Source organism: Hemibagrus wyckioides, linkage group LG03 (genome assembly GCF_019097595.1).
Source record: "Hemibagrus wyckioides isolate EC202008001 linkage group LG03, SWU_Hwy_1.0, whole genome shotgun sequence".
Classification (NCBI taxonomy): domain Eukaryota; kingdom Metazoa; phylum Chordata; class Actinopteri; order Siluriformes; family Bagridae; genus Hemibagrus; species Hemibagrus wyckioides.
The window spans coordinates 16,938,575-16,960,937 of record NC_080712.1 but is presented as its reverse complement, the minus strand read 5'-3'; the positions used below and the strand labels follow the sequence as shown (position 1 = coordinate 16,960,937).

Genomic DNA, 22,363 nt, shown 5'->3' with positions numbered 1-22,363 from the left:
ACACCAGCACGCGGCAGCTCGGCGTTGTTATTGTCGCGCGCGCAAAGCTTAATAAACTCGCGGGATTTAATGTTGTAGCAACCGGGTGTGAGGAAACGCCGCTAAAGTTCATTTATTTGCTCTAACACGCTTGAAACGTCTCGCTCTCGTTGGAAAACAAACTCAAAAGTAGGAGATGATTATGCTTATCTGAAAGTAACAGAATATTTAAGAAAAAAAAAAAATATATTTAAAAATAACGACGGAGAATGGACGACAGCCGTGAGGCAAACGAAAGTTTGGGCGAAGGCGAAGGCTCGTGCAGCGGCGCTGACGATCAGGAGAAAGATCCGGGGAACAATGTCACCTGTGCAGAGGTATATCTTTAACATTTACCTATTAACAAGTGCTTAAAGTTTTTTAAAATTAAAAATTATATTATTTGGAGTCCACTATCTAGTTAGTGTGTTGGTTTGCTAAGAGTTTAGACACCTGTTAACAGCTCGGCAGTTGCTAAAGGAAGCAAAGCTAAATCATTTTAATGAACGCTACAAATGCTGACCCTCTTTCACCTCACAATAAAAACGACTGAATGTCAATCAGTGATATTCAGTACACCAGCGCTCTTCTTCGCATGCTTTTGCTTAAATAACACACGACAGCATGCCATATTATGTTTTATTCCTTACTTATCCTTTATGTTTTCCCCCTGCACTGAAGCACTCACTACCACTGAGGGAGCTGTATCCTTATATTCGTTGTGCTCTCTGCAATGGCTTCTTCATCGATGCCACCACCATCACTGAATGCCTTCATACATGTAAGTGTGACACTTGACACAAACTGGGGTCATTACAAGTCTGGACTCCAGCCATCCAGGAATTCAAATGGACAACCTTGACATAGATGATGTTGCTATCCATTTTGTTTGTGGCTAGAGGTTTACTTCTAGCAACACATCACTGTGTTCTTTCTTCATCCACAGTCTGTAAAAGTTGCATTGTCAAGCACTTCTTCTACAGCAACAGGTGTCCCAACTGTAGCATCATTGTTCATCAAACACAACCACTATACAATATAAGGTATTATTATCTTGCATTACTATTTTTGTCCCTTTATTTGATTGATTAGTTCACGGTAGTTTAAAGTTACTTTAGGGGTTCCACTTTTTTTAAGAAACACTTGTACACCCTCACAGAATCACAGATTATCAGTATGTGAACCACTCAGACCAGCATGTCTGGTACCATGAAATCTGCCATGATCAAGGTCACAGAGAGCACAATTCCTCTTTATTCTGATCTTTGATTAATTGAATCTCCTGACCTCTATCTGCACGATTTTATGCATTGTGCCGCTCCCACAAGATTGACTGTTTAGATAACTGCATGAATATGCTGGTATACAGTGTTCCTATAGAGTGGAGAGTGAGTAAAGTAAACCTTAAAAAAGGCACATAGTGAATCAAGTGCAGGAAGTCTTGCTGGAAGCAAACAGGATATCATGTGATCAAAATATATTTTTCACTGTTCCCTGGTGAAATGGAGACCTCTTGAGAGTTGGTTGTTATGGTCTCAATAATCCCTTAGCTGTAAATTATGCTGCTTTCTTGGAACATTAATGGACTCGCCCATGTTATGCCACATGGCTGGTTTTCCAGTATGTACATGTAGCTGTTGTTGATCTGCATTAACTGTCTAATCTGTCTTTATTTTTTACAGACCTGACAGGCAGTTACAAGATATTGTTTATAAGACAGTTCCATATTTAGAGGAAGGTGAGGTGTTATTTTACTTTACATACCTATTCATATGTCCCAAAATTATTCATGTTGCTTATCGATTTATTTATTTATTTTTTGTCCCTGGCCCCCATTCAAGTGGAAAGAGCACGAATGTGTGCGTTTTACAAAGAGAGAGGTCTGCCAATCCCAAAACCAGGTGTGCTAACTTTACTGCAGCTTTATATTTTTTTAATGAAGTCCACCATTTATGTATACGATTCAGAATGTTTAGATTTGTGATTTCTTTGTATTCTGAACTAATGCTCAAATTACCCTTATGCCCTCTTTAATAGCAGGCCAAAGTATGCTTCCATTAAAATATCTGAAACAGAAACAGAGAGACCATATGCCACAGTCTGTTTTCACCATTCCTCCAGAGCTTGATGTGTCACTAATGTTGGATTTTGTTGGGTGAGTGTTCCTGTTTTGTTTTTTTTTGTGTATGAGGCATGATGCATGCAACTTGCAGTGTACTTTTTATTATAAGGTTTGCAAAAAGGGCTGTCGCCACTAGATGGAGTTAAACTTCAGAAACAATTCACTAATGGCTTGTTAAATAAGTGTAAATTGTAAGCCAAATATATTCTCTTTTCCAAATCTTCATGTTCCATTGCATCTTTCATTCACAGAGCTGAAGAGGGCATTGATAATTATAAGGTATATTTATATTTATATCATCATGTATGAGACATTGTCCAGGTTGGTTATATTAAATTGATGAGGTTTTATATGTGCAGCCACTGGACAGAAAGTATATCCGTGTCTCAGGTGAAGCCACTATTCGTCACGTGGAGCTCTTTATCAGAAGGAAGATGGAATTGAGTCCAAATTTGAAGGTACAGCAAAATGTTTTATAGTTTATGGTATAGATATTAATAAATATGGCATATTGTGTGGGGGTGTGTGTGGTGTGACCTGCTGTTGTTAATAGTGAGCACCCACTGTATTAATATGAGGTGGTACAAATCACATGACTTGTACCCACTGTAAAACCAATACACAACACTGTATTTTAATTAAGCCCATAAAAATACAAAACAGTATCTCTTCTGTTTGGCCATTAGCAACACACCTTTAACACTTGACTGCTCATCTGTGTACTTGCTTTGTATCATGTCACACCAGTGTACTGAAAGAGCTGGCAAATGAATAAATGTAACTGTAAAGCCTGAGTAAAAAATTCCCAGCCTAGCAACACTAAGGCCAGTTGCCTTTCACAATATGTTTTGCAGGATCTTAAAAAGTACATAGACTGTCCACCTCCTGTAAAGGGTAGTTATTTTAAACACATCTGAAGGTACTCTATGGCATATTAATGCAACAGTTCTCCTTTTTTATACAAACAAAGCAAACATTTACAGCTATTGTTGTGTATTTCATATGTGGTGTCAGAGCAATTTAATATATTTCATTTTGTCAGTGCTAGTTCTTGGTTTCATATTTTAATCATTTTGACAAATTAGAGAACGATGGATGTAATTGCTTTAGATGTAAGGTCATTTAGAATATCACTGTATACAGGGCTGTATAAAGGATTCCTTATCCATCTCTGTCTATCCCCATGTTGTAGTCCATCCCAGCACTAATTTAATTATGGTTTTCTTATCCAAACTCCTGAATGGTCATTGGTTTCTTGAATAGGTGTGCCATGCTCAGCAAGCACAGTTGGTCATTATAGTTAATGCAGCTTTTTTTTTTTAAAACAGTGAAGTAAATTACACTGTTCACTATTCATATTCTTGTTTAATGGTACACATCAGACCATAATGACTGCAGAGTAAGAGTTTATGGTGTTACAAGAACAAGTATAAGATAAAAAGTATAAGAGATATTAAACAGTAAAAATTGTAAGTGGAATTCAGTCGAACAGACAGGACTTTTACTTATTAGCATTTCAAACATGGATGCAAGTATAATTCAGCTGAGTGTTATAGCTTCTTATGAACCATTTTCTAATATTCCTGTTTGGAATTTTTAATAGCAAAAAGTGTTTACTAAAATAATACGATGGAAAGAGAGAGAGGCAATGCAGTCCCTTAAAAGATGAGGTTGAAACGAAAAAAGGTAAATGGTATGGGGGGGAAAAAAAGGCAATATTGCATAACTGAAACCCAACATGTTATTTAATATAGGCTTATCTGATGTTAAAATTAAAACCTAATCCCTTAAGAGACATAACCCAGATATATCAATATATATCTCACTGGGATTTGACCCCATTTTGCCTTGTAATAGACTGAAATGAAACTGACAGCTTCTCTTTCTCGGCAGGTGGATGTTGTTTGTGGAGAGCATCTCTTAGAGCAGTGTCAGTCTTTGAGAGAAGTGCAAAGCTCAGTGGGAGAAAATGCCCTACATGTGAGTATCAATTAAATTTCACCATGTTGGTAAATTAGCCTGTAACTTCATATTTGTGTACAGTAACTCCATCTGTACAGCCAAATGACTGCTTTCTTTTTTCTCTCCACAATCTAAGGATGGAATGCTGGTTTTACAGTTTGGTCTTGTGCTGTCGACTCAGTGACGAGTGATTTATTTAAATGCCTAGTAACAGGGAACAAAGTAAGGGCTATTCTGTACTTTGTGTGTAGCACACTGCTTACTGCCTCCTTTTAAAACAGTTCTCAGTTGTTTAACAGTTCTTTTCCATGTTCTCAATTTGTATGGATTCTTTAATGCAGTTTTGTAATTTATAGAAAAAAAAACAGCAAAGAGAGACTGTACAGACAAAAATGAACCGTTTCTTTTGTAATGATACACATCCAATGAATTTGTTTTCCACCCAATAAATATATATTTGAATATTTTTCAAAGGTTTTTTAAACCATAGCCTCTTGGTGTGATTATTTGGACCTTTCTGTTTAAAATGTAAAATGGCTGTTGCTGATAAGCATTAAATTGTCAGATTTTTCTCTACCTCTTCTAAAAGTCACTGCTATAATGTTATGCTTTGAAAGCATTGTCAAGATAAATAATTGACTCTCACAGCCATTAGGTTGCTGCAAAGCTCTTTTTTTTTTTTGAAAAACTGAATAGGAGGAGAAGCAAACAGAATCAGTGATAGAGGAATTAAATTCCCTTGGACATCCTGTACAGAGCTCACCACACTATTATCACATGGGACTGTAAAATAAATCTTGAAAGGTTTTTGGTATAGTAATGATCATAAACTTTTTTCAAAGTCACTAATTGCTCATCATGACATTTAAAGTATATACTCGGAAAAGTGTAGCTAAACATAATCATGATGTAGAGCATTAGTAGTGCACAGTTTGACCTGGAAAATCCCTATGATGGAATACTATTTTTATCTGGAATTAGGCTCGCCCATCTCATCTGAACCAAGTTCAGGACCATGGACAGAGCATGCATTCAAAATTCACCATTTTTAATCTTCTTATTGGCTTCCCATTTACTTTACCTTACCATGTTTTTGAGTAAAATAAGCTAAAATTATTAAATATTGTTTTGGATAACCACTGACTGGTATATGTCAAACATTAGCCAGCCTATCCCCAGGTCAAAGCTGACTAATGCAACTGTATTCATAAATAAGAGAGAGAGAGAGAGCAAACAAATATGATTTGCAAAACAACATGTATTTTATTTCAAAACAATTTTGAACTTCTTTATAAAAATACAGAAACTGTGTGTGTGTCTTCATTTGCATGAGTTGCAGGTTACGATGCTATGGGTTGGGTTTTGCAAATAAGTGCATCAAATTTTTGGCACTTGGTGCTGGTTTTGGTATCATTTGTGCAGTATTGGCACCTCCTCCTTTTGGGTAATGGTGGAGGGGGGCAGCTGCAGAGGTCGATGCACCCTGCTGGACTTTCATGACCAAGCTGGCAGAGGCTGGAGTGTGGGGAAAAACCTGGCGTCATCTTAGGAGAGGTGTCAAGTTCTCTTCCAAGTTCCTCAAGGAACAGCCTCCTCTTGTGGCACTTCCCCTGATTCCAGCTGTGGTCCATCTCTCTCCACAGCATAAAGGAGTTGTATGCAGACACATCAAGCATGTTGTAAAGCACCATCAGGGGCCAACGGGCTGTCATTCATTTACAACTGTAAACACTGGTGACATGCAACAAAAGAAACAAACAACAAATCAGTCAAAATGTATTCATATTTTCTTACACAAGAATGCAATGCATTGACCTGAATGAATAAATATTACATGAAAAGGTGCAATACCTTGTTGAGGTTGTCGACTCCCCCCTTCTACTGGGGCAGTAGGAGACAAGAGCATGCATGTCAGTAAACACAAACTGGGAGGAGAATTTGGCCCTTGCAGTGCAGGGGGAAGCTCTGGTTTGTTCTTTCTCATGGTTTCCACCATGGCCAGCTTCCTCCTTACCTGGCCAAGGACATGGGACAGGAAAAAGTTGTCACAAGTGATGTCCTCCTCCGTCACCTTCAGAACCACACGCTGGCCCTGATTCTTCTCTGGCTGGCCATCCACAGGTTAGGTGGCTAGTCATCACAGGCTACCCAAATTTTGATTCCATATTTGCCAGGTTTACTTGGCATATATTGTTTGAATCCATGTGTACTCATGACAGAAATATGATTTATGAAGAGATTTCCACTGTGCAGTAATGTACACTGATCAGGCATAACATTATGACCACTCAGAAGTGAAGTGAATAACAGCTTATCTCCTCATCACGGCACCTGTTAGTGGGTGGGATATATTAGGCAGAAATTGAACATTTTCTCCTCAAAGTTGATGTGTTAGAAACAGGAAAAATGGGCAAGTGTAAGGATTTGAGCGAGTTTGACGAAGGGCCAAATTGTGATGGGTAGATGACTGGATCAGAGCATCTCCAAAACTGCAGCTCTTGAGGAGTGTTCCGGGTGTGCAGTTGTCGGTATCTATCAAAAGTGGTCCAAGGAAGGAACAGTGGTGAACCGGCGACAGGGTCATGGGTGGCCAAGGGTCACTGATGCACGTGGGAAGTGAAGGCTGGACCATGTGATCTGATCTAACAGACGAGCTACTGTTGCTCAAATTGCTGAAGAAGTTAATGCTGGTTCTGATAGAAAGGTGTCAGAATACACAGTGCATCACAGTTTGTGGTGTTTTGGCAGCAAAATGGGGGACCAACATAATATTAGGCAGGTGGTCATAATGTTATACCTGGTTGGTGTATATGTGAAATAAATAAAGTAAAATAAAAAATAAATATTGCTGCTACACTTCTCAATAGTTTACAGTTTACAGCCCATGTCCTGTGAATTTATTGTTCTGTCAATTGTTTTGTTCTGTTGTAATTTGTTGTATCAGTGATCATGAATAAATTAATCTGCCATTGCAGGTCAAAATAAAGTAATACAAACAAAGTCATACAGATACAGGCCAGCAGCTTTAGGTAATCTTCACCATCAACCATCAGAATGGAGAAAAACGTGCTCTTAGTTTTTTTGGCAATTGAAAAAAAACATCAAATGAGTGACACATCTGTTGCTGGAAATAACTTGAGAGACCAGTGGCGGGCCGTGCATTTCACACCTAGGCCTTCACCGGTGTCCTTCCTGAATTAATCCACCTCTATACCATCATTATGACGCCACGGCAATAGATACTAATCAACCGTTAAATAGCAAAGTAAAAAAGAAATTAAAAAGTCAATTTTATTACGGTTACTTTTCTCAAAAGACATTATTGATGCCGTATGCAGCAAACTGCAATCTCCGGAGGACGCAGCATCCGAAATGAGACGCAGTAAATATAGAAACACTGTATAACAGTGCGTTGTGTTAAAGGCTCTTATAGCGAACATGAATAAAATTACATTACATATAGCAAAAAAAAACCAAACTAACACAATTCAGTCTTACAAGTCTCCTTTCACTGCAGCAAAAAAAAAACAAACAAAACAAAACAAAACAAAACAAAACAAAAAAAAAACAGTCCACCCCGGGGATCTGGAATGAAGGCAAACTGTTTGTTTTTTGCAAAAGAAAACCCAAAAGCATAAATGGTTCTTGAAAAAGCTTACCAACTATTTCGAAGAATCAAAAGGATTTTCTTGTCCGCCTTGAAAATGCATTTGCAAGGATGTCCACGACCAAATGGATTTCTTCTCCTCTGTCAGCCATTGTGAGTTAAAATATATATATATTATTTAGTCCACCGCCTCTGACTACTCCAATTATCCAATCAAAGGACGGGAAATTGCTGACGTAATCGTATGCCTGCTAGATGGCCCCAAGTGACGGCAACTCGATATCTGATTGGTTAATTTCATTGCCACTTATTTTAAACTACGGGTGCCTGCACTATTGATTCTGAAGGCCTTAAGGCCTGGTAACACATGATGTCAGCCACTGGCTGAAATATGATTGGATAAATACTCTTATCATAAATATACACTACTGGAAGCAGCGCAACCAAGAGAAAAGCTATGAAATGTAGAGAATAGACTATTGGGAATAATTTAATACACATTCATGGAAAAAATATATTAAATATATTAACATGCAAGTCAGTGATTCAGATCACTGCTGTTTAGGCCAGCAAAGAAGGCCTTGCTGACCCTGACGGCCCACCACTGTGAGAGAGAGAAAATAAAATAAAAATGAAATTGTTACAACTCATCAGGTCGTATGATCTCATGTTACCTGTCCTTCATGCTAATTTCTCTCTCCTCTGATCTCGCATCTGATTGTTTTTTCTGAATTAAAAGGCGTTTAAAGTCAAACTTTTTCAACTTTGGCAAAGTAACTAAAAATGTCTTTTTTTTAAGAATCTCCCCACTCGAGTACGTACAAACGTGTGCTGGCGTTTGAATGCGTGTAAAGAGACGTGTCAGTAGGTTAGTGATACGTTTCTGCATGGCGACACATTAACAAGCCCTACAGGCTCGTGCAGAAATAGCGCTCCGAGACAGCTACTTTTAAAAGGCCACGCGCTGCTCGTACAGATGCGACAAACACTACTGCGGAGGTATGAGTCTGTTCTGCGCATGCGCACTATGCAGGTTATTGCAGCTTATTCCAGCTTATTCAAAGACACAGGAATAGCGAGGTGAGTGTTGCGCGGCGCGAATGTAAATAAACTCCGATATCCAGCCTAGACTAGAGGGTTTTGTATCATGATTGTTTAACACTAAGTAAAATGTTTATTAGGCCGTCGCCCGGAGGTGTTAGCTGGTTTGCTATCTAGCTTTTGATTATAATGACCGGAAGAAGTAACGTTAAGTAACATTAATGCTAACCATCTACCCTGCAGGCAGCTAGTTCAACACACTTCTCTGTAATTCTCCACTTAGCGTTTCTAAAAAGTATCTGGAGGTGAATTACTTTTCAGTAATGTAATGCTAACTGCAATAGTGTAGTAGAAGTGTCCATTTCTTTTTCTGACCCACAGCCAGTCATTTTCAGCAGGAAGAGTTCTGTATCAAAATACATTTACTTCTTTGACCAGATTGCACGTGCCTGTGGGTCAAATCTGGTGGGTTTATCGGTTTCTGATGATAAATGTTTTTTCTGTTCAATTCCAAATTCCCCTTAAGTAGTTTAGAAAATGGATGTTGAAGCATTTGTTACTACAACATTCAATCAGATTAGATGTAAGTAGTGATTGATCACAATTGGAGATCACAGGCTTTTCAGTCTCCCTACATTTCAGTTAACATTGTCAGCAACTTTGTTTCTTCGAATAATATTTAATGAGTTTAAAGTTTATCTTTGTTAACTTGAGCTGTTTTTGTTTTTGCTTTCAGACCACAAAAACGGTTGAAGATGACTTCTTGGAGTGATCGGCTTCAGAATTACTCAGAACTTCCTGCCAACATGGACGGCATGTCTATGAAGAAATACAGACGAGAAGCTCATCACAGGTAAATAAATAAATCTGAATTGGAGTATCATAGTTTACTGACAGCTGTAAATAACTTAAAGCACAGAAATGACCTGTTTTAAAAATGTTATATTTCGACACATCATCTTTCGGAGTTGAGCTAGTAGTTTCAGATATTTCATATATTGTTTCTTTTCATTTCATACCAGGTAAGTTATATTATATTATTAATAATGTAAGTTGTCGTCTGTAGTACACTCTCATCTAATCAAAATAAACTCCAAAATCATTATTTTAAGTGTAGTTCTGCCATGATTGTGTTGTCCAGATAGGAAGGAGGCTGCAATTTAGTTCAGATGTTAATCACAGCCAGGAACAATCAGAGTACTGTACTGCCTTTAAAAATCTTAATAAGATCATTAAAATTCATTGTTGTTAAAACACTGTCAATCTTTCTGATGTAATTAGCTGTAGTTTATATTACCACATACACTGATCAGGCATAACATTATGAGCACTGAGAGGTGAAGTGAATAACACTGATTATCTCCTCATCATGGCACCTGTTAGTGGGTGGGATGTATTAGGCAGCAAGTGAACATTTTGTCCTCAAAGTTGATGTGTTAGAAACAGGAAAAATGAGCAAGTGTGAGGATTTGAGAGAGTTTGACAAGGGCCAGATTGTGATGGCTAGATGACTGGATCAGAGCATCTCCAAAACTGTAGCTCTTGTGGGTCTGTTCCCAGTCTGCAGTGGTTAAGGCCAAGGCTCACTGATGTACGTGGGGAGCGAAAGCTGGCCCATGTGATCCGATCCAACAGACGAGCTACTGTTGCTCAAATTGCTGAAGAAGTTAATGCTGGTTCTGATAGAAAGGTGTCAGAATACACAGTGCAGGACGGGTCAGGGCTGTTTTGGAAGCAAAAGGGGGACCATCACAATATTAGGCAGGTGGTCATAATGTTATGCCTGATAAGTGTATAATAGTTGTTTCAACTAACTTTAATGTGATTTTCTGCATGTATTTCATTCCACGATTATAATTTTCTCAAATATACTGTAACTTAATTTATCCTGAACAAAGTAAGATAAGCAAAGAATGACCCTGTTATAGGAAATAATCCATGCTAGGTATGTTGACAAACTGAAGTGGATTACTTTCCTGTAATAGCAAAATCTGATGTGTTACTCCCTTTATACTACAGCAATGTACCACCTTTTGCAGTCATTAATATATTAACAGTCAAAACTGTAGAAGAGTTTATATTTATATCCAATGTTCAGGAAAGTCTGTGAGATAAATTAGTTCACTTATGCTGTAGCAGCTATAAACAGTTGTTCCTTCACCACCCTCTCCTTTTTTCTTTCTTTGTCTTGAAGTCAATAAGAAATTGCACAAAGCTTGACAGAGAAATTGATAAAGTCCTCTGTCTTGAAGACATTCCTATATTGGAAAACTCATTCGCGCTTACAAAGATTCAAGATTTTAGCCTTGCTGTGGTATATTGAAAAATAATACAAGCTTGTGACAATACTCCTAATGACAAGAGGTTCTGCTTTCTTTTGTTGCTTTTGCCATGAGATTTGTTTCTTTTGGTACATGCCTTTTTATTTATTTATTGATTGATTGATTTTTTTTTTGCTCACTTGCTGTCTCAATGCAAATATACGCAGATTACTTGACTTGCCTGAATGTATGAAAGAAATAAGCATTACCTTTTATTGTTTGTATTGTCATGTGGTTTTTTGTTAATCATGTGTTGTTGTTCTTGTTGTTGTTAATAGACATCACGTTGACAAGTGAGTCACTGAGTAATCATTGAGTGCTTCACAGTAATGGATTTGCAGTTCCTGGCAGTTTTCCCAGATTTTTTAGCAAAATATGTTAGAAACCCTTTACTGGGTGTATACAAAAACTGATGGCAAAAACATTTACAGTACCCTTTTATTATTCAAGGATAAAAAGCAAAATCGAGTGGCAGGTAAATGAGCTCAGTCATTGTTTGAATTTGTGTTCATTGATCAACTCTCCAACACTGTTATTACTATGCAGTGGCAATTAGCCGATGTACATACTGTAGTAATGTATAGTACATTTATTCCTTTATTACAAAGCTTACCACGGGAACTGGCCCAATGTCATCCTGCTATGAGGTATGCGAAAGTTTTGTCATTGACCTGAAGTATTGACTTTTGTAAGTAATTTGTAAGGATTATCCACCAAAATCATCACCTTTTTCTAAACAGACTTCATCTTTACTCACCCGGCTCTGTGGTGTGGCCTCCCTTAGGTGCCCTTAGGATGACCACTTTTTGGTCTTATTGGAATTTCATAAGTGTGAGACCTTTCCTTCATTTTTCTCATTTTTCACACTTAATATATCATCTCCCAAGTTAAAACTTTGACATTTCACTGTCACTAATGCAGAAAGGTGATTATTTAACACCACAGTGGACATTGACATACCTCCTTTTTTTATATATATATATATATATATATATATATATATATATATATATATATATATATATATATATATATCTATATTTATATATATATAATCCGTTATTCTTCTATTTATCATGATTAGGGATAGATAGGCTTAATGCAATGACTATTATTTGCATCTTTAACGGTGTGTATTTGGTCCACAAATGTGTTTTTGGTTAATCTTAATAAAGCAAGACTGAGAAACAAGTCATTTGTTGTGAATCCAGCTCCTTTTCTAATTATTAAATGTAGAGCTGTGATCATATGGTGTACTGGAAATACTATGAAGAGGACATTGTTTGGTTCAGTCAGGTTAACCCCAAGATTGTAGGGAATTTGCTGTAATTGTTAGTCCTTTCAATTTTGGATTTTTAAAAATGTCATTTCACTTCATTCAGATATGCACTTGAAGTTTATAGCAGTTGTGTTTTTCCTTGTGCGATTTGATATTTACTGCAGTTCCTTTATACAATTCTTCAATATATTATATTAATTATACAGTTCTACAATAAAGTCTTATCAGTAATAAACAATTCGTGTCTAAAAATCCTCTAATGCAAATAATAATATTTACTTTCTTCACTAATGCACTTCAGACTAAATTATATTATGTCAGCTATACCTATTTTATAACCAATGTTCTCTCCACAGTTATTTCTTCAAGCAAAATATTCGGACATACTACGTATTATTTGTTTATTAGCTGATGTATGTTAAAGGTACCACAAAGGGAAGAAGGAAAGGCCTGTTGGCTGCAGGGTTACCAAAAAATGTAGCTGTCCTGCTTTTCCTCATGTGAACAATCCGTGATTGTCTTTGCCAACAAACTGAACATTATTCTTTTCATTCTCAGAGTTTTTGTCAACAGAAGTTTGGCCATGGAGAAGATTAAATGCTTTGGCTTTGATATGGATTACACTCTAGCAGGCAAGTAAAGTTCCTTTTTCTCAGCCGTACATTTAGTTTAATATAAGACTGAGCTCTACCGTATTCATGCTTGCAGTGCTTGTTAATGTTCTTAACATGCTTTTCACTGTATTAATGTCTGTATTAAAACTAGTGTCACTTAATCCACTTAAAATTACTGAAAACTTGTTTTAGTGTACGCTTTCCCCACACCTTGCAGGATTTGGGGTTCGATTCTTACATCCACCCTGTGTGAGAAGAGTTTGCATGTTCTCCCTGTGCTACAGGGCTTCCTCTGGGTTCTCGTGTTTCGTCCCCCAGTCCTGTGATGGGTTGTCACTCTATCCAGGGTGTCCCCCACCTTGTGCCTAGAGTCCCCTGGGATAGGCTCCAGGTTCCTCATGACCCTGCGTAGGATAAGCGGTTCAGAAAATAGATGGCTGGATGTTTCAGGGTATTTTTAGAGAGTATTTTGAGAATATTTATCAAGCCATGCTCTGCTTTTATAATCTATTCAACACTGTGCTTCCCTATCACCCTTAAACTCCTTAACTGACCCAGAGAGCCTTGGTGTAACTATCAGTTAACAAGTTGTTTTGCAAAGAAGATGCACCCACATTCCCGAAGTGAAGAGCAGGTTGTTAAAAACAGCCTGCTGTGAAATAGACATAGTGTGAAATGGAAACTGATAGTGTCTAAAGTGTACAGGGATGCATTACACATAAGAGTACATGGACGGACATTGATATCAGTCCCTTGGCAATCCTTTTTGTATTGAAGCTTATTGGAGCTTGTTTTATTCACTAGCAAAGTCATAGCACTAAAATATGAACAGTAATGCAAAAGCCACAGTCCATCTGCGCTAATAAATCACATTCTGTCCTTCACACCATGACTGTCCACTTATTTGTTACAAAAGCGAACTTGTACTGTAAGTATCTAAACATATTCTTTACACTCTATTCACAGTGTACAAGTCTCCTGAGTATGAATCCCTTGGATTTGACCTGACAGTAGAGAGGTTGGTTTCCATCGGTTATCCACAAGAACTTCTCAATTTTGTCTATGACCCTACCTTTCCAACCAGGTAAACTACAAACCGATTTTCTTTATATATATATATAATATATATATCAGTATGGATGTAGATATAGAAATGCTATTGCTGCAAATATTTTCTATCTAATCTATATTTTACTCTTCACAGAGGCCTGGTATTTGATACATTACATGGTAATCTGCTGAAAGTTGATGCCTATGGCAACATTTTGGTATGCGCCCATGGGTTTAACTTCATGCGTGGGTGAGTAACCATGAAACAAAGAAACCTTGCATGCCTTTATTTGTTCATATGTTATGCACTCAGCCATATTGCAATTACCTTTTTTTTTGTTTTTGTTTTTTGGACAAATTGCATAAATGATTTGTGGAAATGTTCTTTGTGGTGCTTTTTTTTCTTATTATTATTGTTGTTCGTGTGATGGTTTTTTTTTTTTTTTTTTGAAGAAGCTGTTATGAAGAAGAGTTCCATTTTGAATATTTTTCTGCACTTGGTTAGTAACCATTGTGCAATATCAGTTGTGTAATGACAGAAAACAATGTAGTATAAAGTACAGCTTGAATTTTACACAGAAACATTCTACTGTGCCAAATGTGCATGTGCATCAGGGTGTTTTGTTATCCATTGAATGGCCTGTCGATTGGAGTGTTGTTCTCACAGTTTTTCTGGCTTGCATTGGCTTGTGAATGTTTCTGCATGTGGTGGTGTTTGAATGATTCATCAGTAATCAGCTAATTTTGGTTATTTTTTTCTCTGAATGTATTTTGTGTTGGACATTTCATGCATGCTTAATAATGCTGTTTTTGCTTTGTTTCTTCCTCTTTCTGACACACAGGCCAGAGATTAGAGAACTATATCCAAATAAATTCATCCAGCGTGGTGATACAGAGCGATTCTACATCCTTAATACACTGTTTAACCTCCCTGGTAAGGCATTCTAGCCCTAATATTATTATTATTATTATTATTATTATTATTATTATTATTATTATTATTAGATTCTTTTACGTGAATGTGGACACCATTTGTAGTTCACTCAGTATGTTTGTTTTCCATTTTTATTTCCTGCAGAGACCTACCTTTTTGCCTGCTTGGTTGATTTCTTCACCAGCTGCTCCAGATATACTAGGTTTGTTGTATCAATGAACAGCCCTGATCTAGCTTTCTTCAAAAACATTTTTCAGTAGATGGGCTGTCTGTAGGTGTGATTTAGGTTTGGGGCGGAAGGTATTTTCTAGAAACACTCTTGGGGATAAGTCATTAATTACATGGATGTTTATTCCTTTCTGCAGTCATACTGTTAGCCATATACAGGCTGTCATGTTTGATCTTTTCCACTCTAATGAAAATCCCTTTATCCTGTTCCTCAAAGCTGTGAGACTGGTTTTAAGGATGGCGATCTCTTCATGTCCTACAAGAGTATGTTCCAGGATGTGCGAGATGCAGTGGATTGGGTCCATTTCAAGGCAAGATCCTTTTAAGCTTCAGCAGAGACATTTTGATCATTCCACATGCAGTATAGCCACTGAAAAAGCTGACGAGTGTTGTTTTCGGCTACTTTCTTAGGGTTCGCTGAAAGAGAAGACCGTTGAAAATTTGGAGAAATATGTGGTGAAAGATGTGAGTAAATACAAGTTGCATGTTGCGGAAATTCAATATGTTGGTCAGTGCATTGGTTCATCTTTTTATTTTGCGCTGTGCGTTTATGCTTCTTGTTCCTCTCAAGGCCAAGTTGCCCTTGCTTCTTAGTCGCATGAAGGAAGTTGCCAAAGTTTTCCTGGCCACTAACAGTGACTACAAGTACACTGATGTGAGTGGTTCAAAATGTTATCTAATGAACATATTGTTTATTAATATACTTGCTTTTGAGATATAATGTATAAATATATAGAATTATTACATGAAAATGTCACTATTTGTATTTGTGACCTGTGATATCTCTCTCTCTCTCTCTCTCTCTCTCTCTCTCTAACCCCTATTTGTAATTTTTCAGAAAATTATGACCTACCTGTTTGACTTTTCTCATGGTCCAAAAGTAAGTTGAAACAATTATTCTAATCTTATAATGGTGCTACAAGTATAATAGTATATGTTAGCATAAGTATATTTAAAGTAATTTCAATGTATATTGAAGAATAAAATGTCAAATCTGTTTAGCTATAAAGCTGTATAAACATAAAGGTTACTGGTCTTTTTCATGTCTACTAGGGATGCCTCAATACTCAATATAATATTGAACCATTCGGTACAGTCTCCACGGTTCAATACGTGTATGTGAACTGCGTTTTTTTCGTTTTTTCCTTAAAATAATAAAAACCATGTGTTTTATTACTCTCTGAACCACCTGTTTGTGTTTGCCTGTACTGTATGTCTACATGCTGAGACAGACATGCCTCCCCATGAATAAATATCGAATCAGTGAGTGCTAAAGTTAGGGGCGGTGACCATGCTTGTGATGCTGGTGTCAGATTTCAGTCTAACCCTGGAGAGCGGTGAAGCGAGACAAATATGAGGAAGCAGCGCCGTGATTCAGATCTGTGGTGTGGGAACATTTCGGATTTGTTGTTGACTATGATGCCGATGAAACAAAAAAAAATGACTGTGTATAAGCAGTGTTACACACGAGTTACCCACTGACATGGAAATACTTCCAACATGACCATACATCTGCAGCTCCATCACCCAGAGATATCACTGTGTGGAAGCAGGATGGCAGAGCAGGTAACACAGGCATACAAAAAGTAACAGTCCCTAGCTGATTCCTTCCAGCATTCATACCCAACTGGTCCAGAGAGACACAAAAAATAATTATTATATAAAACTTGCTAAAGATTTGCAGCCGTTTTCTGTGATCGGTGATGTGGGCTTTCGGGAACTTATAAAAGTGCTCGAACCGCGTTACACACTACCGACACGTCCTTTTTTCCCGACCTCTACGAAAACACGCGCATAAAAATCTAATAACAGATAGTTGGACCTCGCAGGTAACAGAGAGTTATCTCACCCTTACTGTTCATTACATAGCGGATGGGGGGGAAAAAGAGAGCCGTACTCCAAACCCGTCCCCTGTAATAAAGTCATACAAGCGCTAATTTTATATCTCACTATTTTATGAATGTGTACAAGTTTATTTTTGCATTTAAGTAAAATAAAGAGAATTGCAACTAAAACCATTTTTTTTCTTCTTAACATACTTACTGTTCCTGTCACCTAAACAAAGAATAATGGAAAAAAACCCTTTAATTTGCCAAGCCATCCGAACCGAACTGAAAACCGTGGTTAAAAAACACAGTACGTATTGAACCTTGGGTTAACTGTATTGTTGCATCCCTAATGTCTACCAAACCTCAGCCACATTTTGTTCCTGTGCTCCTGTTTAGATATATCTGAATCATTCCAGGTTTTTTCCTTTACCTGCTGTTTCTTAGTTTAAATGTATTAGGTGAGCAAAAAGTCTTAGACCTGACTTGTTGCTTGTGTTATTTGCAGCTTGGCACACCTCATCGGCCTTGGCAGTCCTACTTTGACCTCATTCTGGTCGATGCCAGGAAGCCTGTGTTTTTTGGGGAGGGCACAGTCCTGAGACAAGTTGATACAGTAAGGCGGCACATCTATTGATGCATGTTGATACAGGAGATGCTTTTGATCATAGATTCCCTATTTTATTTCTTCTTACAGACCACCGGGAGACTTAAGATTGGAACTTACACAGGACCACTGCAGGATGGCATTGTGTACTCTGGTGGTAAGAAACACTATGTCTAGGCCTCAAACAGTTCAAACTGTTAGATTAATTAAATGCTGTAAAATGCAGAATCATATTTACATTCTATTTTTTACAGGATCCTCAGACATTGTGTGTGATCTATTGGGGGCTAAAGGGAAAGACATCTTGTACATTGGTGACCACATTTTTGGTGACATTCTCAAGTCTAAGAAGCGTCAGGGTTGGAGAACGTTCCTTGTGATTCCTGAGTTGGCTCAAGAGCTGCATGTCTGGACTGACAAGAGTTGTAAGTGTCACTATACTTCTGTCTTTTAGTATTAATATAATTTATAGTAATCTAGTCTTTAACAGAATTATCTTATTGTATATTGAATCTCGTATTTGAAACAAGTTGTGTTGTTTTTCATCGTGTTTGAAGTAAGTACTATCCTGGAATGAATGATGTCGGAGGAAAAATCCTTTTGGAAACCATAGAAAAAAGTAAACAGGACCTGTTTTTTGTGTGTGGTTACTGTGTTAGCTAGAATGGATTGAAGTGGAGAATAGTGTGCTTTGTGTAGATTAACAGTTTGATTCTGCTCTCTTTTACAGCGCTGTTTGAGGAACTGCAGAGTCTGGATATTTTCCTGGCAGAGCTCTACAAGTAGGTGTCTTTGAATGTGGTTGTTTTTCTTTTAAAAGTAAGACAAGTACACACAGTGTTCCATAAGTCTGAAGTCACGGGCATTTGGAAAGAAATGGACTTTTTCTATTTTAGGAACAGCAGTTTACAGGCTCTTTCACTCTTCATCGGCATGTGCTCCTACTTCTTTCCTATCTCCACTTGTGACCCCTAACATTTTCTGCTTACAGGCATTTGGACAGCAGCAGCAACGAGAGACCCGACATTAGTTCACTTCAGAGGCGGATTAAGGTGATGAGCTGTAGTTATTTTTTTATTCGGAAGTTGGCTAGTTCATTTCCAGCAAATTTCTATTAATAAAACTTCTGATTTTCACAGAAAGTAACCCATGACATGGACATGTGCTATGGGATGATGGGGAGTCTGTTCCGCAGTGGCTCTCGGCAGACCCTGTTTGCTTCTCAGGCGATGCGCTATGCTGATCTGTACGCTGCATCCTTCATTAACCTACTCTACTACCCCTTCAGCTACCTGTTCCGAGCTGCACATGTGCTGGTGAGTGTGGAGCTTTGATACCACTTTTCTGAAGGATTTGTGTTTGAAAACTCGTTTGTGGAGCCCTCTGCTGCCTGTAAGACAAATTGCAGCTAAAAAAAACAACATTGACATTAACCTTCTATCAACATCAGGGTCAATTAAACTAACATTTAGATGCCCTTTTCCCAGTCATAGTGTACATTTAGCAAATATTGAAGTTTTGTGGTTGTTCAGGAGCTACAAAAACAGCTGCAGTCAGTTATGTGGCTAAAAGTTACAGCAGCAGTTATTTTTAATGTATTTTGAATGGGTAACAGTGTTTCTGTAGCTATATAATAACAAATGCTGTTCTAAGTTGTATTAGGTTATTATGTTAGTATCAAATAATGAATACAAATAAATAAATAACGTAATACAGCAGAGTGGCAAACAAATGGGAAACCATGCCTTGTGTTGAACCCATGGCTCTTTTATCTGAGTTTTTCAGGGACTTTCAGTTTGCTCACCCTGTACAGATGTTTTATTTTGCTTGTGGATTTAATGCAATCCTTTTTGGACAAGTGCCTACTCCAGCGTTACTGTTACTACGGTTACCACACAAGATGCATATGATTTTTTTTCCACTTGTTGTATCAAACTGCTATGGTAGTATTATGCCACTACTAAGGTTAGGTTAGTGGAACTTGCCATGTCTAAAGCCTTTAAAGCTGCAGAAATGTGTTTTCTTTGGCACTTATGTTGTCCACTGTTATTGACATCATGGTCAATTGAAACTTAAATGCTAAAACTACAATTAAGCACAATTATGGACCTCACAGAATACCTAAAATTTGCCCGGAACTGGACCCTGCTGATTTTTTTATTATTATTATTATTATTATTATTATTATTATTATTATTATTGTTGTTGTTGTTTTGTTTTTTCAGATGCCACATGAGTCCACTGTAGAGCACACTCACATGGATATCAATGACATAGAATCTCCCATGGCAACACGTAACCGCCACTCTGTGGACTACAGAGACCACGAGTATAAAAAGCACCAGCTGACCCGCTCCATCAGTGAGATTCAGCCTCCTCACCTGTTCCCGCAGACACCACAAGAGATCACACACTGCCACGATGAAGACGACGATGAGGAAGAGGAAGAAGAGTAAAATTGTAACGGTTGTAAATGTAATGACAAGTGAATGCAGGCCTTTTGGGTAATCAGATGATTTTTATGACTTTATAGTTCACTTTATACTTGGATAAGATTATGTTGTTGTTTTTTTTCCAGCTGTGCATCCTAAATCATATATATTTTTTAAAAATATATATTTGGTTGTGTAGTAAAGCTAAGAAGCTTTGAGGGTGCCTTCTGTTGTTCAGGCAATCTTGTGTAAATGAGTCACCCACAGTGCGACCATCAGAAACCAGTTTCCTCTTATCGCCTTAAGGCCGGGAAGGCAGCATCAGCCTTATTTCTTAAATCAGTGGAAACATTCAGTTCTTTTTGTTACCTCGTACCATGAATTTGCATGATATTAAGGGAACAAATGCAGTATTTGCCTTACAGGACTTGCATTTTAAGCAGAGTCTTAGAAAATATGTGCATGCAATGGCCTTACCTTTTACATAGCAGGTTCCTTTCAGAATTAAACCATACTATATGGTGAGAACTGTACTCATCTCACACAGATAACCAAAGCTTACTGTAACTAATGTTTAGCAGGACAACTTTTTTCCCCAGCAACTGTGTGCTCACATTATATTCAAACATTACATTGAATAAGTGAGCTGTTAAAACATTTATTTCACTTTTAAAGGTATGCATAAAACTGTTCTATTATAATTATACTTCAGTAGTATTCTATTAGAAGCTTGAGAGCACAGATACTCCCATTCTATGCATCCGTTTTGTCTTGAATGCAGCCAAAGGGATTGAATTACTCGACAACTGCACAAGGAGGGCCACCATAAACTGAGGATATCTGAGAGTGCTTTACCACTTCAGCTGCTATAAAGTAGTATGTTAACTAGTGAGGAAATAAGAATCTGGGCCACTCTCCCTTCCTTCCATGTGTATCATGGTCTAGCTATACACAGTACTAAAATGACTTGTCCAGGTATGTAGAGCTGGATCTGCTATTTTCATTACAGATTTACAAATTATTATTTTTGCAAAAATCAATGGATTCCTATTAATGTTCTTTCTTTATGTTTTGATGTGAAACGGTTTTCTTGAGTATCGTTGTAGTAAGGAAAAAATGTGTCTAATCAGCATGTGCTTCAGGGAAACATGTTCCTCATTGTTTAATTCATAGACATGACGGATAGTTTACACAGGAAGATGTCTAAATGTAAATGTCTATGTTCAGGAATCCCACCACAGCTGCTTATAAAAAGTTAAGTTTTCGTCCATATATTTATGTTTTTGGTTAACCTTTTTTGACCCGTGTGCTAGTTTTATCCCAGTTCCCCTTCTGCCGGTTTATTTTAATCTGTCGTGTAGGTTAAGGATGTTTTTAATAGAGGGCATTGCTTTATTAGCAGGTTCATTTAATTGCACAGCACTTTCACAGACAGGAACTTCTTTTTGAAGTGTTTACTGTGAAAACACTAAAACTGCCTTCATTGGTGTACCTAAAGATATAACCACTGGAGCATGACCTCTTTTTCCAGACAGCCTCGACCATGTCATGGAAACGGCTTTATATTATGGGGTAGGGGCAGCATGTTTAACAGCATGTAGTGAGTGACGCACATGTAAAGTATTGTGAAGCCCATGCTGCATGCAGCCACGTCCTCAGTGACACTGGGCCTTATCCAGATGCAATCATAACCAGCTTGCATAAATAGTAGCTTAACTTTTCTAGTAGCTTGGTTTTCTCACTGGCTTTGTACTATACTACTTACCATAAACTGGGGAGGGAAAGTGACTTGTTGCCCCTCCAGGTGGATGTAAATAACAGGTCTATTACTTTGGTCAATTAAAAACATTAACAACAAAATGATGGTGTTTAAAAAGCAGCACAGAGATAAAATAACGGTCAAGTCGTTACCTGGAATCATGCCTCGGACAAAAACCTTCACTGTTTTTCTTTTTGTGTGGTTTTTTTTGTTTCTCCTTCTTTCTTACCTATTATCGGTTTCAAACATTGTTTGCAATTGTGTTCTATTTTTGCCTTGTTCTTTTTTCATAAAGAAAAAGAGAAGCAGAATCCAATTTAAAGTCTGTAATTTTACTGCCGAAATAAAACGTGTTTTGCGGTCAAGCTGTTGTTAATTGCCTGTTGTAATCCGTCACACACTGCAAATTCGTCTTCAGAAACAAAAAGCAAACAAAAACCTTCGGTTAATTTAAGCAGAAACAGTATTTTAGTGCTTCGGCCTAAGATTCGAGCCTGGCAATAATAAAATAACTGATTTATGTGCATTTATAGCTGTTAGACTTTGGTTTAGTGTTCTTTCGA

At 37.5% G+C, this 22,363-nt stretch overlaps 2 protein-coding genes across 3 annotated transcripts; both read left to right on the top strand.

Annotated features, from left to right (window-relative positions):
* The first annotated feature begins 27 nt into the window (after positions 1–27).
* pcgf6 (polycomb group ring finger 6) lies at positions 28–4,567 on the top strand. The gene is made up of 10 exons (XM_058385895.1): positions 28–356; positions 700–799; positions 965–1,061; positions 1,701–1,756; positions 1,860–1,919; positions 2,056–2,173; positions 2,392–2,419; positions 2,500–2,598; positions 4,034–4,120; positions 4,239–4,567. The coding sequence occupies exons 1-10, from the start codon at positions 249–251 to the stop codon at positions 4,284–4,286; spliced, it is 801 nt and encodes a 266-aa protein (XP_058241878.1). The 5' UTR covers positions 28–248; the 3' UTR covers positions 4,287–4,567.
* Positions 4,568–8,637: 4,070 nt separating this feature from the next.
* nt5c2a (5'-nucleotidase, cytosolic IIa) lies at positions 8,638–22,165 on the top strand. Of its 2 annotated transcripts, XM_058385891.1 has the most exons (19): positions 8,638–8,789; positions 9,487–9,603; positions 11,680–11,718; positions 12,909–12,982; positions 13,931–14,048; positions 14,169–14,264; positions 14,857–14,948; positions 15,093–15,150; positions 15,394–15,487; positions 15,588–15,641; positions 15,748–15,831; positions 16,015–16,056; positions 17,511–17,618; positions 17,700–17,766; positions 17,864–18,034; positions 18,340–18,391; positions 18,601–18,661; positions 18,749–18,925; positions 19,835–22,165. In XM_058385891.1, the coding sequence occupies exons 1-19, from the start codon at positions 8,686–8,688 to the stop codon at positions 20,063–20,065; spliced, it is 1,839 nt and encodes a 612-aa protein (XP_058241874.1). In that variant the 5' UTR covers positions 8,638–8,685; the 3' UTR covers positions 20,066–22,165. The 2 variants fall into 2 exon arrangements, with proteins under 2 accessions (XP_058241874.1, XP_058241875.1); XM_058385892.1 differs by lacking the exon at positions 11,680–11,718 and having other exon boundaries at positions 8,639–8,789.
* Positions 22,166–22,363: the final 198 nt, after the last annotated feature.

Coding starts and splice junctions, on each gene's coding strand:
- pcgf6 (XM_058385895.1), top strand. CDS start 249: ATGGACGACAGCCGTGAGGCAAACGAAAGTTTGGGCGAAGGCGAAGGC. Junction 357..699: donor ACAATGTCACCTGTGCAGAG/GTATATCTTTAA, acceptor CCTGCACTGAAG/CACTCACTACCACTGAGGGA. Junction 4,121..4,238: donor TGGGAGAAAATGCCCTACAT/GTGAGTATCAAT, acceptor CCACAATCTAAG/GATGGAATGCTGGTTTTACA.
- nt5c2a (XM_058385891.1), top strand. CDS start 8,686: ATGCGACAAACACTACTGCGGAGGTATGAGTCTGTTCTGCGCATGCGC. Junction 18,392..18,600: donor TTCCTGGCAGAGCTCTACAA/GTAGGTGTCTTT, acceptor TTCTGCTTACAG/GCATTTGGACAGCAGCAGCA. Junction 18,662..18,748: donor CACTTCAGAGGCGGATTAAG/GTGATGAGCTGT, acceptor TGATTTTCACAG/AAAGTAACCCATGACATGGA.